Here is a 17,822-nt window from a genome sequence, read left to right as displayed (position 1 = left end):
CCCGAGAGACCCACAGTAATATGCTTATTTTTTTTTTAATCTTGTGCGCCTCATAATATTGTAACCGATTTATCAACAAAGTCAGCATTTTATTGAAGAGAGTCTGATGTAGTTCCCTGTGCGTCCCTGAACGTCCCCCCCTCTCCCCTCCTCCTCCTCTCGCCCCTCTCTCTCTCTCCGCTCTTAGCCGAGCATGGATAGATAGATTTTCTCTGTGTTTTCCCATGACATGTTATGGTCTTTCTGCCGCCAATATCCTAAGCAATAAGCATGATAGCAGAGTGGTGATCTAGTGCGTGTATCATGTTACTCTGAGATTTGCACTCACTGTGTGTGTGCGTGCGTGCGTGTGTGTGTTTTAGCGCGTGCGTGCAGTAGAGCCCATTAGTTCAGCCCATGGACCGTGGGAAATAACTCTATAGTGTACAGCATGTTCTGTATGGGCACATCAAAGAGTCTCTCTCTCTCTCTCTCTCTCTCTCTCTCTCTCTCTCTCTCTCTCTCTGACTTCATCCCTACATCACAGGTCTTTCCATCTGTATCAGTCTTACTTTGGCCATTTCCCTCTCTTATTCTCTCCAAAGCTCTGCTCTATAGCAGGCCTTCCAACCAGACTTTGCTAACAAAGCAGGCTGATTCCACACTCTAGGTGGCTGCAAAGAAATGGCTCTGAATTGAATTGCTCTGATGGTGTTTGTTAGTTTTTTGGCCAGCAGGTTGGCACATGTGGGTGCCAGCATAATAAGCCGCTTTTCTTTTGCCCCATTCCTCCTTTGGACCAAAGCATGTCAGCTCCGCTGCGGGGGAGCAGTTTGGAAAGGGGAGGAAAAGGGATGCCGTCCCACTTGTTAACCAATTATGTCATACAACTGCCTTAGTTTAGTGAACAATTTACAGTCAGCCATACCAACTGTGTTTGCTACATGTGAACAAATTGGCCACTGTCTCAAGCCTTTGGGCCTTACTTGTCAAGCAACAATACATTTGGGTGTGAAACATTTACTAGACATGAAATAAAAACAAATTCAGCTCCAAATTAAACATTTTTCTTTAAACTTTGAAGTGTGCATCTTCCCATTTTCAGACTCCGACTGGGATAATTTTGTTTGTCATGTTTCCTTCTATCACTTTATTGTGCATCCCTCTCTCATTTTCAGTGTAGGTTTTTGTGTTAGATTATGCAGAATAGTTGTAGTTGCATCTTCCTTATTTGTTATCAATTCATAGTCAGGCAGTGATCACACTGACAATCCAAAACACACACTTCACCATTTTATATTGTTTGAGAGCATGAACAGAGCACCTCAGTAAGTGCTGCATCTGCATTACAAACCTCTCGAACCCTGAAGCTGGCGAGCTAAACACTCTCTGTGTTTTCTGTAGTCCTTATGCTATCTAGATCCTTGGAGTAGTGTGCTATGTGTTTTCAAAGCCTCATTCATGATTGGCATCTTTTTGTACACATAGTTTCGGCATATTCATTCTCTGGGCATGTATTGGTGTTATCAGTATTGATGGGGGATGCAAATATTGTACAGACATAACAGCATTTTTCAGCTGAGCTCTGGCACAGGGCCATCTTGGGAAGGGAATGTAGAGCAGCTCCACCGCGGGACCTATTAACATTCCCCAGCCCGACCCTTTGATCTGGCCTCTCCCTGGACATGTGTAATGTGGCTCTGCTCTGGGCCCTCGGAGACCCATCTTGCAACTCCACTGTGGGAACAAGCCCCGACTGAACTTAAAACTTCTCTGGGCATGTAATTGCCCCTTTCTCTTGCTCTCTCTCTGTGTCACGAAGCTGCACTGTGGTGCCCACAGTGTGTCTCTCAAGGCTGCACCGCAGTGGGGCTTTTGACATATGATCTGGGTCCATCATGAGTGTAAAAGCGTGAGTTATGGGGCCCGAGAGATTTGAGAGGCCCGCTCCATATCGAGCAACCTTAGATGCACAGTGGGGTTTGTTATCTGTCCATGTGCTCTCAAGCTGAAGTGCATCAACACTTCACTCACTGGAGAGCCTGCTGCAGAAGTGGGTCATGGGAATTTAGCCATGTTTTCGGTCTGTGGTAATATGCACAGCACCTGTTGCAGGATACACAGATTATGCTCAGATGCAGGCACATGCACACACAAACACACATACACACACACACACACACACATTTACAAGAGCTTGTATAGGGACATAAGCTTACTGTTTTCATGCATAGGACACATGATCTAACTTTTCTCTCCTTTCATCTCCTTTTTTTGCTCTTTCCCTCCTTTCCCTTTTTCCTCACTCTCACTCTCTCCTCTCTCTCTCTCTCTCTCTCTCTCTCTCCTTCTCTCTCATCCCCTTTCTCTATCTCTTCAGCCACATGGAGCCAGCAGAGAGCCAGGGGGAATATGTCCAGGTAAGGCTGCTCTTTCCAGGTGTTTGTGCATCTCTATGTGCCTTTGTCTTGTCCTCTTCTGTCTGTGTGTGTGTCCTAGATTATGCAAGTCAGTTCGCACCCTGTGTGTGATCCTACATACACATGTGCCCATGTGCATGTGTGCATGCGTATAATTGAGAATTTTCCCCGGAAATGTTTCTTGCTTGCTGAAGCGGTATATAGACCAGCGTTTTTCAAGCAGTAGTTCAACACCCAAAAGTTGGTGGTGACACTCTGAAAGGGTGACAGACAACTTGACAGCAACAAAAGAGCAAATTAGATCAGTGAATATTGTGTTATCCAACACAATGTTGGGTTAGGACTTTATGGGCAAGGTAATTGTTGGCGCCAATAAAAAATCAGCTATGAACCATTGATTTAGACTGTGTGGCACTCAAATTTTCCATTGCAACTGATACAAATGAAATTCTTTTAAATAGCAGTGGCAGTATCTCGGCTGTCCCATCCCACCTACTCAATGATAAGGGAAAAACTCAACAGAGAGACCTGACTAGTGTGAGTGGATCTCCTCCTGCTATGTTTAGATACGCACAGAAAAAAAAACAACCCAGAAAAATAACACGCTAGTTGGGAACATGCTGATCCCCTTGTCGTAGAATCCTGTCAAAACCACATATTTTTAAGTTGGCAGTAAACCACATCTAAACATCTATTTTGCAGTTTTGTTAGACTGTCTTGATGTTGACAATTAAATTTTTGGCTGTCTCAGTCATCACTAATATATAATGTTAATTTTACTGATAAAGAGATAGAGAAAAATACTTGAATTTGGGTCCAGTCTTAGGCTATAGTTTTCAGGCACTCTTGCGCAGAGAGGGAAGAAAAAGGTGGATATAAATTCAAAGGCCTTTTTTATGATGGCATATCCAGGATATCCAGGAAAAAACAACGGTGAGGCAATATATAGACTGCGGTCTCATAGGCCATGACGTAGTCTGCATATCTGTCCATCAATACAATATTTAATTAATTAGACAAACAATACCTCAGACAGAATAAAAAAATATGAAAAACAGCGGACAACAAACAAAAACAGGGCCTAAGCCTAAGATATAAAGAGAGACTGCTTGCTTTGCAGGTCAGTTAGCTGTTCCTCAAGTACCTGAATGACCGGTGTGTATCTGTGTATTGAGTACGGCTGTGACAACACTATTAGGTTGCTTGGCAATAACAGTAGGTACAGGAACTAATTAGGATCAGACATATATAGCGACTTGCCAACACACATACTGTATATGTGCGGTGCGTACATAGTCAATCACACACAGTAGCATGGATGAATGGCCTATGAAAGCCATTCTCCCTTTCGCTTTCTCTCTCTCTCTCTCTCTCTCCCTCTCTCTCTCTCTCTCTCTCTCTCTCTCCCTCTCTCGCTCTCTCTCTCTCTCTCACACACACACACGCACACACATTAACCACCTGAGATGCCATTAGACATTAGCAGTTGTACACCTCACCACGTCTCTGCTGTTTTCAGCCTAAACAGAGGAGCGTTTCTGTTTGAATTAACTCCCCTCTATCCAGTAATATTGGATTAGTATTTTAATGTGAGCTTTGAAATGTAATTGTAGGTGATTATTAGCCCTTAGTCTTTGACTATTATGCTCGTTTCAGCAGGCTCACCCTGCATTTAGCCTAATTCAGTCTGCCATTTAGCTAATTGAATCTGGAGTAAGCAGTGCTAAAGTCAGCGCTATGCAGCCAGCATGCAGCTGCTGCTGCAGCCAATAGGTGGGGATGTAGACTCGCTTTAAGAGCTCAGTACAGAGCAGAGAGAGTGAAGCCGTTTTATAACCTTGGGGATGGATGATAAGGATTCATGCATGTACTTGTGTACTCCACACACATGTAAGCATAGAAATTGACCTTGTGAGTGAAATCAAAAGAGGGGAGAGAGAGCAAGAGAGAGAAACTGAAGGAGGGAGAGAGAGAGAGAGAGAGAGAGAGAGAGAGAGAGAGAGAGAGAGAGAGAGAGAGAGAGAGAGAGAGAGAGAGAGAGAGAGACTGAACTGTTGAACTCTTGGGATTTGTTTTTCTATCGATTATATATCAGAGGCAGGGTGGTAAAAGCCTTCTCCTATGACCCTGAACCATATTCCCATTGTAAAACAAATGCATTCAACTTCCCCTAACCACAACAAATTGACTAAAGTGGTAGGCAGCCACATGCAGCAGAAGTCCCGCCTCACTGCATTACTGCAGGATTTTCCAAACAAGTTTTTAGAAGTAGAACAACAACATGTCAAAAGTGCAGCTTCTGTGACATCTGAACCTCTTGGAGCCTTTTTTCTGCTCCTCCACTTGCCTCAAATCTATCTCAAAATAAATGCATCCATTGAAAAAAATGGAACAATGCAGTATTGTTGTCTGCATTAGCTTTAACATTCATTGTAAATGTAAGTAATGACCATGTAAAACAAAAACATAGCAATGGTTACTGTACATTTCTTATGTGATGTGTTATAATGGAGAATGTCTTTGCATTGGCATACTTCAGCAAAATAGTTACTTTATATCATTGAACACACTGTTGCCTGACTTTCCAGTGAAGTCTTTCATTTTTAAATAACCTTGATATGAATTTTCATTATATTTCTTGTATTGGATGAACACGTAGGCAGTTCATTCAAATTTTCAAGGCTGCAAATTATCATTGTGTCCCGAGGATTTCACTGCTTTTGACCCCAGCTCACCTCCATTTTTCTTTTTCTGTGCAAATCAAACCCTCCTCCTTCCTGTCTAGCCCACCGTATTTTGTCATCCTTAAATTTATTTCTTCTGTCCTTTTCCCTTTCTCTCACACCACAGCCGCCCCTCCCTTCTCCCTCTCCCACTCCCCTCCTCCCTCCCTCCTCTCCTCCGCCCCGAGCTGCCAGCTATCCCTCCATCCCCTTCCATTTCTCTGAAACATTTATGACAGCTGATGTTTAAATCAGGAGTTGGCCTCAATGTTCTCTGTTATAATGGGAAAGACCAGACCAATGACTCTTCCTTGGCCTATAACACATGTACACACACACACACACACACACAATGACACACGCACAAAATAAGAGTCAGACGAAGTGAGACAGAGAGAAAGACAGAGACAGAGAGAGACAGAACAAGAGATGTGATTTGAACAGGCTCAAAGAAAATCTGCAATCAGTAAGGGAAGGGAAGCCTAGAAACTCCATTCATCTTTTACATCAGATATATCTATCATTCATTTTTTATAGCTGAGGCACGGCCGGTCAAGCAATATTTACTGTTTTTATTTTTTTTGTGACTTTTAGTGAAAGAAGTGAAAAACAGTTTCATAAAACGTCAGCAGCTGGTGAAAAAACAAGCCTGACCTTAATGCGTTATACTATTAACTCCAATCAAAAATGTTCACTCTCTGCCACTCTGCATGCATGTGCAGGTGTGTGTGTGTGTGTGTGTGTGTGTGGTTTTATGTCTCTGTATGTCTGTACATGTGTGTGTCTGGTAGTGTGTGTATGCATATTTACTTGTGTGTGTGCGGGTGTGCTTGCTCTTGAATAGGTTATGAGTGTATGGCTAGTCAGCTCTGTGTGTGTGTGTGTGTGTGTGAGAGAGAGAGAGAGAGAGAGAGAGTGTGTCTACTTGCTATATGGTTGTGTGTGTTTGTTTTTGTCTGCAGCCCAGCCCTGCTTTGTCTCCTGTCCTATTTAGTGGTATGGCGCTACTTTGAAGGGAGGGGCAAGACGAGGAGGGGGGGTAGGGGGTTAGTTCATATGCGGTTCATTAACATATGTCTGGCACGCGACTGTGTGTGTGTATGTGTGTGTAGGTGTGTGTGTGTGTGAAGGGGCTCAGCTGTGTGTGTCTGTGTTACTGCATTTTTGATTATGAGAATGGTTTGAATTTCCAAAACCTGTGTGTGCACTCCTGATTAAATTAAGTCAGTGCTCTGTGAGTGCGTGTGTGTGCTGAGTGTGTATGTGTGTGTGTGTGTGTGTGTGTCTGTGAGAGAGAGAGAGAGAGAGAGAGAGAGAGAGTGTATGTGTGACTATTACAGTATATTGAATTAACATGGCGCCTCTGTGAATGTGAGGGGGAGTAAACTGACGGGGCTGGTCCTTGCTAACACACCCTCGGAAGATCTTCAGTTACTGTTTCTTCACCATACATACACACACATACACACACATACACACACATACACACACACACAGAGCATTCTAACTCTTGCTCCAAAGACCGTGTTTTACCAAAAAACCCTCTCCATCTTGGATCAGATCTAGTGCACTAATGACTTTATTTATGTCACCAAAGAGAAAAGGGCAGCGAGTCAACATCAGTATTTGAGAGGTTTTATATATGAAGCAGTCCTGTAGGCCCAGGCCTGCACAAAGTAACCCCCTCTCTTTTTTATGGCACATAGACTATAAACTCCCCTCTAAGCCTTATTACACTGGACTTAGATTTGATGGCAAGGTCACTCTGTGTCCCAGCCTGAGTCAGAAGGGCCGTTATCAGCACACTCATGTCGCTGAGGGAAAATATACCCACCGATTACATAGCAGTATACCCAGGAGGAGGAGAGTGAATGAGTGACACATTGATCTCTGTAAGACATTATTATAGATTGCTTTATTCATGTGTTTAGTCATGTATGAGTTTAGTTGACAAACACATAAAATACCACATGCTGTGTTAATTTTATGAGGTAGAGTCATTTATAATGGGGTCAAAGCTGGATAGCTGATTTTTAATCGTACTCTTTTACCTAAATTAATGTTTTTTTCTACGCACTGCGTCTGCCTGGACCACGGACGCAGTGGTTCCAGCAGGCCTCTCTCGGCAACATTATTGGACACTATTGTTTCAGATGGGCTTTGAGTCACATATCTAGCGGCTCGATACGGATTCCAGTTGGTGAATAGGGGACACCCTGCAAGACCACACTGATGGCAATCTGACAAACACACAGATCATTAGCCATACCCTACTAACCCCCGGTAGAGCATGCCCTTTGTTTATAGACACGCACGTGCGCACACACACTGTCAGACACACACACACACACGTATAGATACAGGCGCGCACACAATCCCCCTCCAGTCTCTCTATATTGTCTCTTTCCATCTCACACACACATGCACACACACACACAATTCCTCTTTTCTCCCTCTCATGCTCTCTCTCACTGTCTGTACTCTCTCTTTCTTGCTCTCGCTCTCTCTGTGTCACACACACACACACACATACACACACACACACACACACACACACACACACTCACTCACACACGCTCCTTTCATTAGTGGGATGCTTGCAGGCACACGCAGGGATTCTCCATTGTGCTCCCTATCAGCCTGCGGGATGGGGTTCACTAATTAATATTTAACTGAAGACTGCCTTCAAGCAGGGGAGGAGATGTAGAGATAGAGAGGTGGAGGAAGGGAAGGAGGACTGGGAGGAGGAGGGAAAGGACGGACAGCAAGGGAGGAAAGGAGATGTAGTGAGGAGAGAGGGAAGGGAAAGAGTGGGATGAGGTAGGAGAAGGAGGAGGTTAGGCTAGAGGTGAGAGATTGGGGTAAGAGGGTAGCACAGGAGGGAGGGAGCAAAGGGGCGAGGGATGGGGGGAGGAGCATGTTGATAAGAAAGGTTGAGAAAGGCTGGATAAGAGCATGAAACGAAGAGATGGAGGGAGGGAGTTTAGGGATACAGGAGAGCAGAAAAGAGAAAGGGAAAGACTGAAGGAGTGAATGGAGAAAATGGAGACAAGAACGTCAGACAACAGTAAGAGAAGGCGATAATAGAGATAATAATAGAGAAAGAGGTGAGAGGAGGGGAAGAAAGGGAGAGGTGGAGGGTAGAGAAAGAGAAACGGGGACCTGTATATGGGTTTTTCAGATACACTCCTTGTGAATGCGCAGAATGAGAAGAAGATAAAAATTTAAGGATTTAAGGATGGAGACAAAGTAAGGCCAAGGAGAGAAAAGAAAGAAAATGAACAAGAAAGAAGATAAGGGTAATGAAGTGTATGAGCTACACATTGAAATAATAGTGAGAGAAAAAGAGGAATGTCAGAAAGAAATGAGCAAAGGAGAAATAGAACCATTTTAAAACTACGCATTGTGGTTTTGGGGAAAAATTAAGTGCATCTTTAAACGTCTATGATATATATTTATTGCTGAATAAATCAAGTGTACTAAAAGGAGAATCTGGATCTGTGGAACACTGTTTGAAGATAGAAAGCCGAAAAAATGATGAAGGCGCAACTTCAACACTCATTGGTTGCTTTCTTCAAAGGGTTATTTTTTAAATTTTCAATTAGCTTAAAACAATTATTCTAAGCTTTGCCATTGATTATTATGCAAGTCATTTTTTCTTCATGCTGTAGCTTGGAGAATGCATAGTTAGTTGAGCTATGTTGAATGCATGGGCAGAGTAGATGAGCATCACTGTATCTGAATGAGTTTGGGCCTTCCTCTAGTCTGCCTGAAGGCCCAAATGAAGAGGTTTTGGCCATGATGCATTCAGCCTCTGCCTATGGCAAACTCTCAATCTATTACATAAAAAACAACTGAAAGGATTTTGAGTAATAAAGATGCAGTACTTGTCAGTTGCTGGATAAAAAATGAAAGTTAAAAGAGGAAATTAGCACTAGAGAGCACTAGAATATTCACCCTGGAGCATTATACGAGTGTGCAAAGTGCAGTATATTTTTTTCTCTGTATCAAATTATTTCAAAGAACATGGAACTCAGTTTTGAAGAATCTGTTGCTATGCCTTTATGTCATAGCTCTCCGCTGTATCATTTTGATAAGTATTTCGTTTAGCTTAATCCAACTGGGGATGCAAAATGGCATGTGCAAAAGCAAGCTAGAGAATCCAGTATGTATTTTGGCTCAAAACAATGAGGGTAACGAAATGCTGGAGCCGCTTTACGTGCTCGGTATTATACCTCTTTGCGGGATTATTTCACTTTCTTTCAATTTTGTGTCCCCAAACAAATCAAAATACTTGCTGAGAAGGAGCCAAAAAGGCTGCAGATGGGAGCTGGGACATAAAAAGCACACAATACATATAATTTGGTGGATGCCTTTATCTAACACAAATTACAGTCCCATAGATGCACACATTTTCATTATAGTTCATTTTCATTAAGTGGGAATCTCACCCCTAACCCTGGCGATGTTACTGTCAATCTCTTGTCATTGAGCCATTGAGGACCACCTATGAAGGACTGTTTTTTTTTTTTTTAGCCCTGCACCCATCATATTTTGATGTGTGTTTTTCCCACAAGCGCACATTTGGGGGTGGCATAGTGTGTGGTGCAGCATGTAATGTCCTGTATGTTGTGATTGTTCTGGCACGGTATTACGGAGGATTGGGGGAAGGAAGCACAGGGCCCCTCTTATGAGATTATTTGTGTTCCCACTGTGTAATCTGTCTAATCCAGCACAGGATGACTGAGATTACATTAAGAGGAGACGCTGTAGCTAATGAATCTGTCCTGTGTCTTGTAGCTCCTTATCTATCTGCCTTTTTCCTTTCTGTCTGTGACCCACTGCCATGCATTCATGAAGCAGATTTAGAAAGTGATTACTGTTATCCCCTGACTGTGTATGTGTGTGTGTGTGTGTGTGTGTGTGTGTGTGCGTGCGTGTGTTTGTGTGTGTGTGGTGTAGAGATGACCTGAAAGAGAGAGTGAGGACAGGAAAGAAATAGAAGAAAAGGAGCAAACACTATTCATTTTTTCTGTGGCCTGGTGTATTGGATATTTCTCTCCTTCTGTGGCTCTGTCTCTCTCTCCCTCTCTCTCTCTCTCTCTCTCTCTCCCTCTCTCTCTCTCTCTTTCTCTCTCTCTCTCTCTCTCCCCCCCTCTGTTTCCCTGCAGTGGTGCAGACCGAACTAAATGCAGTGTCAGAATTTAGGATGCTGTCAAGGTTCTCGCAGTGTTTCTATGGTGAAGCGTCCTCAATGATGTCACTCACTCAGGCCTCTGGGTACGGAGCCCCACCCCTCCTGATGTCTCTGCTTGTGTGTGTGTGTGTGTGTGCGTGCGTGAGTGTGCGTTTAATGTGCACATGTGAAATGGGCCGGTGAAAATCGTACCGTTTTATCCTTGAAACACCTGCCTGTGTGTTTCAGCTTATAATGAGGTGTCTAGCTGCAGTCTGCACGGCTTTTTAGAAACACATCATTATATTCTGCGACAGACACACACACACACACACAATAACACACAAACACACACACACACACACACACACACACACACACACACACACACTCACTCACACACATACACAAAATATAACAATGCTGTCAACATTATTTCACCACAGGAACCAAATGCTCTCTAGCTCCTGCTATTTCTAATGATATGTGGTGGTGTGTGTGTGTGTGTCGACATGTAGGTGGAAGAGAGGGTGATTTAGTGTGAATATGCATTCAAGTTGTGTGTGTGTGTGTGTGTGTGTGTGTGTGTGTGTGTGTGTGTGTGTGTGTGAGAGTGTGTGGGGCACCCCTGTTGGGTTCCTTTCACAGCAAAATAAAGGTTAGATTCCTTTGAGAGGGTGCGCAACTCCCTCTCTTTCTCTCTTTCTCTATCTACATTCCTACATATTCCTTATTCGTTTTCTCTCTTAATCATCTTTTCTTTTCCTCCTCAAATCTTTTGCTCACTTTTTCTCAGTCTCCCTGTTTTAACCCCCCCCCCCCCGGTCAGCATTGTCTCAGTGTGGTTGTGAAGCGGGGGTCGGGTGGGTGGGGGTGTGGGTGGGGTCTGGCTGCAATTCGACAGCACTCCTCTCTGCCTGTGCCTGGTAGCATTCCCCCCTCCTCCTTCTCCCTCCCTCCCTCCCTCCCACCCTCTCTCCCTCCGGTCCGCCCTCCCCCCACCCACACTCCTTTCATCAGCAAGCAATGAGGTAATCCCTAGCAGCCGCGTGAAGTGCAGCAAGTGCAGTGAGAGAGAGGAGCAGAGGCAAGAGAAGAAGGACCGAGAGCGACAGAAGCCGGTGCAGGGCAGAAGCAGCGGAGATGTCAGTAGCTGTAATATCACTAGCTGTTACCAGGACCAGCTGTTAGCAGCTAGCTTGTAGTGAATAGCTGGTGTGGTTACTAGCAGCTGCTTGCAAGCTGTGGCTGTAGCTGTGGTGTTAGCTGTTTAGCTTATAGCCTCGTTTTGTAGTGGTGGCACTATGTTCAGGGACTGTTAGCCAGACTGAGAGGCAGGCTTAGCCCAGGGGCTGTGGGGTTTGGATAGGACACCCTGGGTGGGGTAGAGAGAGAGAGAGGAGGACGGGAGGCACGGAAGAGGAAAAAGAGCAGGCAGAGAGGACGTGAGGGGAAAAAGGAGGCAGAGGATACGGGAGGTGTGAGAGGACAGGAGAGGAGAGGAGGGGGAGAGGGAGAGGGAAGTGATAGGTGAGGTGGGAGAGACTGAGAGAGGAGGGAGCGAGGGAAAAGGTTGACCAAGAGGAAGAGATAGGAGGTAAAGGAAAGGTAGAGGAGGAAGGTGTGTACCCACCATGACGGAGAGGTGTAGTCTGTGGAGTGCCCTGTCGGCCGCAGCATGCTGCTTCTACCGGGGATCCTTCATGCAGGTGCAGGTGAGTGGGTCTGCGTGTGTGTGTGTGTGTGTGTGTGTGTGTGTGTGTGTGTGTGTTTCTGTGTGTGTGTGTGTCTGTGTGTGCATGTATGATACAGAATCAGAAAGCCTGTGCTCCCTCCTGTATAATGAAGCGGTATCAACACCAATATGACATGTGATTACCAGCATGATGCGTGTACTGTTTTCATACACTGTGGAAGTTTGCTGCGTGTTTGTGTATATACGTGTGATATATGCGTGTGTGTGTGTGTGTGTGTGTGTGTGTGTGTGTGTGTGTGTGTGCATTTGTGGGGGTGTGTTCACTCCTCTCCTGCCCCAGCAGCCCGTATGTGTCAGGCTGCTAGCTGGCAGAGTGATGATATCATGGATACTGGACTGTACTTGGGTGTCAGATGCACTATGTGAAGGGACTGTGTATGAGAGTGTGTGTGTGTGTGTGTGTGTGTGTGAGAGAGAGAGAGAGAGAGACAGACAGAGAGAGAGAGAGATAGAGGGAGGGAGGGAGGGAGAGAGAGAGAGAAAGGGAGAGAGTGTGTGGGAGTTTGTGTGTGTCTATGAGAGAGAGAGAGAAAGGGAATATGCATTTGTGTGTGACAGAGAGAGAGAGAGAGGGAGAGAGAGTGTGTGGGAGTTTGTGTGTGTTAATGAGAGAGAGAGAGAAAGGGAATATGCGTGTGTGTGTGTGTGTGTGTGTGTGTGTGTGTATGTGTGTGTGTGAGAGAGAGAAAGAGAGAGAGAGAGAGAGAGAGTGAAGGGTGTGTTCCTACAGTACAGTATTCTACAGTATCAGTTCTACTTTGGTCTAATTCTGGCCCGCTGCTTGAAACCCAATATCTGCCCTGATTCCTCGGACAAAATAACACCTGTGTGTGTGTGTGTCTGTGTGTGTGTTTGTGTATATGTTTGAGTACGTGTGTGTGTTATATCATATATTGTTGCTGTCGGGTAAAAACCTTGTACCTCCAAAAAGGTCGACTTTTAAAGAACTAAGAAAAAAAACAGCCAGGTTTTTAGATAGACTGCTATGTATTTTGGAGTTTATCCAGTTAGGTTTGAAAAGGTTTCATGAGGTTGTAGAATTTTCTCAACCCATAGAGGAACCTTTAATACTTCAGTTGAAGTTAAAACATGAAAATCGCCAAAATTGGAGTTATGAGGTTTTCCCAGGACAACAGCGATATAGGAAGAGAATATATTAAAGTATATAAATTGTAAAACCAGAGAATAAAGCTCATAATAGGAAATAATAGACTACAGGGACGCGGCAAGTTGTTATGCCTGGGGTTATGATACTGGACCCAACTGGTAATAGTACTCCTCTTCTTCTCTTCTCTTCTCTTCTCTTCTCTTCTCTTCTCTTCTCTTCTCTTCTCTTCTCTTCTCTTCTCTTCTCTTCTCTTCTCTTCTCTTCTCTCCTCTCCCCTCCTCTCCTCTACTTCATGCCACGTTGTTTGTAGCTTACTGTGTTGTTGTGATTATGGCTTTGTATGAGAGTGCCACGAGGGTGTGTGTGTGTGTGTGGTTTGACTGTGTTTCAGGGCGGTGAGCCTGATGTTAACTGTCGGCCCTGCCCTCTCCCTGCCACCATGTCGTCAGTGTGTCAACCAGCTGAGTCAGTCATCCCAGATTACTTTTATGTCGTTCTTAAAGCAAATGTCCAATCAGGAGCCATCAAGAGAGTCTTGCTTCTCTTGTTTATAGCTTTCTGAGAAATCTTGTTTTTGTTCGGAGTGAAGCGTTTCAAAGATCAGAGTAATGCTGTTGTTTTAATAAAATTTTGTCACAGGGTTGGGGTGAGGGGGGTTGGGAGGGTGGGGGTAAATTAATTAGCAGTTACTGCTTGGTGAGAGTTAAGTGGGAGCCTTTTATGGTAAAGAAACCATTACTTCATGCCCTGCAACCTGGGTTTGTTTACAAACATTCTGGTCTTGTGATTTTGTCTGTATATACGTATACTTATTCTTTATTTCTTTCTAATTAAAGATGTCCAGTCATGCACAATACACAATATATCATGTAACCCAAACAGCGTTGGTTGCTCAAAGTTCAAAGTTCAAATCTTCAGAGATATACAATGACAGAGCCAGAGGTTACCATCCTTCTACTTGTGTGTAGCAACAACAACAACCCTCTTTCCATGAAGGATTGTGTGTCCTTTAGGACTTTACAGGAGTTGTTTCTTACAGTATGTCTCTAAGCTCTCTGCACACCACTGATGACTGGAACTTGTCTTGTTCCTGCAGGCCATTGCTTCATGTCTGTTCATTAGTGGTCAGCAACCACAGCAGGAAAAACTGCCACCAATATAGAAAAACAAAATTATTATTTTGTTCATTTTAATCCCCAAAACACAAGCAGGTATAGCTGTAATGTTGATACTCAGTCACAGAAAAGTATCCATAAAAGCTTTAAAACCAAAACTGGGGCCAAAAACAAACTGTTACATGCACTGCTACACAAATGATATGCAAAAACAATGATGATACAGTGACAGTGGTGTGTGACTTTAGCTCATCAGCTGTATCAGTGGAGAGAGATTATGCCTGATCCCTCGGTCTAGACTGCACTATGCTAACTATGAACACACACGCATACACACACACACACACACCAGCACACATGCACATAATCCAACACACAGACGTACACATAAATGCAAGCAGTCATGAACACACACATGCATGCGCACATACACGCGCATACACACACACACACACACACACACACACACACACACACACACACACACACACACACACACACACACACAGTCATGCAGCTTAACCATTGTGTCTGCATTATACCCAGTGCTTCCAGCGCGTCTCTCTAACTGGGACATTGTAACTGCCCGCTGGTCTCCTGCAGTGGAAAAAACCCCCATCTGCCCCCTGGAACACACACACACACACACACACACACACACACATACACTTACACAATGCTACCCCCCATCTGCAGTTGCACTTTGATTGTTTTTGAAGTTAATCCTTTCTTTCTGTGTTGGCCAGCCACTTTCCCTGTCCCTTTCTCTCTCTCTCTCTCTCTCTCTCTCTCTCTCTCTCTCTCTCTCTCTCTCTCTCTCTCTCTCTCTCTGTCCCCTTCTCTTCCTCCCGGGCCCTAGCCTCATTCCCCAGTGACCTCGCCAGCATGTGGCAGCCATCATGCCAGCAGCCGGTCCCTCTCTCTCGTCCCTTAGCGTTCCTGTAGCCCGACTGTGGAGGTTACTGCCGACCCCCAACCTCACAACATGGTGCTTCTGTGCCAGAAAGTATCATGCACAGTTGACCAGTTTTCTCTCTTGTATAAACAGAATCTCAGGGACTCAATATTTAAAAATATTTCTGAACACAAAATTTTAATTAATCTCTAATGAAACTATCCCGTTCCCTTGCTTTAATCACACTGTCTGCTACTTTGTGATGTCCTGAGAGATTGTCATAGAAGTCCCATCACATGCTACTCTGCTGCAAGAGGAATTATTTAAGAAACTCTGCTAAAAGGCAGGATTTCTTAATATGTACTAATTAATTAATTAATGTGTATTAAAGCAGGAAAGATGCTGTCTGGGGCGGCTCCTACCATGGCTACCATTGTATGATATAAGATAAATCATATATATTAATCTTGCCAGGTCTATATGTCCCTTCTCTATGCTTTACCTCTATGGCTAAGAACAGGCTACAGTTTAGAAAATGAACCAGGTGGCCGTATGACATCACGTCCCCTCCGAATCCTCTGTATATTGTTTGTATCTCTACACAGTTCACAGAATGTACCTTGATCTTATTACAGTTTTGCATAAATCCTCCAAAACCGCAAACTTGCATTCAACTATCTAAGAGCAGATTCTATATTATTTTGAAATATTCCACTCCTCCTGCATACTGGATTGTATTGGATTTCCTTTCAGCGATGTCTGGTGTTACGCAGCCTTCTTTTTTTTTTTTTTTCGTTAACATAGTCTTGTGACTATAGGAAGGGCTTGGCTGGTTTTAGTCCAGTCAGTCAGTCACAGCAGCTTAACCAGCAATCAGCCAGTCAGTCAGTCAGTCCCAGGGGTCCCGGTGGTTTTGTATTAGCTTCACCCAGCACCCCGCTCTCTGTCGAGTCACTGCTAAGCTAACTGTAGAAGATATGACAGTGTTAATGCCTTTATGCGTGTGTGTGTGTGTGTGTGTGTGTGTGTGTGTGTATGTGTCTGTCCAAGCCAGAATGTGAGTCCAAGCCAATTGGTATGTTTAGTATTGAAATATTCACCATGTAATCCCCTCTTCTCCACTCCTCCTATCTCTCTGCCTCTCACCCACTTCTCTCCTCCTCCTATCCCCAAAGCTTTTCACCACAAATCCTCTTTTGGCGTGCCTGCCTGTCACACCCTGCGGGCTCGTAGTGCGAAGGGCAGCTGTGTGTATGTGTGTGTGCGTGTGCATGAACACTGTGTGTGTGTCTGTGTGTTTAAATTGCCTTGTTCCAGAGACCATAACCTCATTAGAAAACTGTGATGTTTTCACCAGTAATGAGGAACAACTCTGTGTGTGTGTGTGTGTGTTCGTGTGCGTATGCGTGTGCGTGTGTGAGTGAGTGTGTAGGGCTCCAATAAATTTTGCTAATTTGTTCTCCATTCAGCTCCTCCTTGTCTAGAAATATCCAGATTTTACTCAACACCAAATTATCCAATCCCAGATTAAGTAAGTAAAAAGTAAGTATAAGTAAAAGATTAAGAGATGTGGGGACATATGGCTCATTGTGTCTCTTATTAACTTATATTAAGTGGTTTGTATGCAAAACTGATTATGATATACACAATTAAAAACACTTAAGCTCCAAATGAGATATTACGGTCTTTAAAACTATGAACAATCAGGTGATATCTCTGAAAAGTTCCCATTGTTGTTTTCCCATTGTTTTTGAACTCATATTATTCATGGATGGGTTTTATAGCACCTGGAGTCAAGGAGGTTAGTCTAGTGTGTAAAAGAATGTATGTAAATGTTCAGTTTCAGTTAGAAAAAACACCAATGTCTGAGTCACCAGACAGCAGCAACATATAAATATGTTTTGTCCCAGTATTCCAGCATCTTTCAGTGTCACTGACAGTGTTACAATTACTGTAATATTACTAAATGCAGCCAATTGTATGTGTAAATATAGCATGGGCTGCCCAGAAATGGCTCTTCAAGCGCTGCATGGCTCAGCAAACTAAAGCGCATAACTGCTCACAGTGTGGTGGGCTTTGGCTCCGCTCATGGACTTTGTCACATGCCATCCCCTTCTTCATTTCACTATCTCCACTATCTTTCTTGTCATTTTCACTGTTCAAAAAAGCGAAAATGCAAACCGAATGGTCTCTTCAGATCATCGCTCTTAGCTGCAGGCCAGGATTACAGAGCTTTCCAGTTCAGCGCTTCTGCTCTCTCCTCTGAAATGAAGGAGCAAAGCATTAATATAGCACAACATAAGAATACACACCTATGGCAAGTGTTGCTATGTATTTAATCACAGACTAGACTCCTTAAACAGAGGCTGGGGGTGGATCGAGAAGATTTTTCTATTGTAGAAGAGCTATTCCACCTGTGGGTTAAGGTTACAGTGCTCTCCAACTCAATGTTATAATCATCTTCTACTCTCTCGGCATTCAAGGTAAAAGACTGCTTTAAAGCAATCGCTTTGGTGAACATTTACATTTGCGTTTATATTTTTCAACCACAAAAAAATCATCTGCTCTGCAGGCCTGTAATCACCGCCATTTTTTATTTTACTTTGCCTAAGAATCATCTTCCAACCCAGAAATGCGTCCACCTTGTTCA

At 43.9% G+C, this 17,822-nt stretch overlaps 1 protein-coding gene across 1 annotated transcript in view; it reads left to right on the top strand.

The window, feature by feature from the left end:
• sh2d3ca (SH2 domain containing 3Ca) overlaps window positions 1–17,822 on the top strand; it is a 60,903-nt gene that overhangs the window by 3,582 nt on the left and 39,499 nt on the right. The window contains exon 4 of the mRNA XM_071533174.1: window positions 2,360–2,399. Coding sequence (XP_071389275.1) covers window positions 2,360–2,399 — 40 coding nt within the window. The remainder of the gene's footprint in view (window positions 1–2,359; window positions 2,400–17,822) is intronic.

This window comes from Centroberyx affinis, unplaced genomic scaffold (assembly GCF_046629955.1).
Source record: "Centroberyx affinis isolate AG114_WGS23_722 - 3 ecotype Tasmania unplaced genomic scaffold, CSIRO-AGI_Caff_v1 ptg002334l_1, whole genome shotgun sequence".
In the NCBI taxonomy this organism is placed as follows: domain Eukaryota; kingdom Metazoa; phylum Chordata; class Actinopteri; order Beryciformes; family Berycidae; genus Centroberyx; species Centroberyx affinis.
The sequence above is the reverse complement of the archived record's forward strand: the minus strand, read 5'-3'. Positions and strand labels throughout refer to the sequence as shown.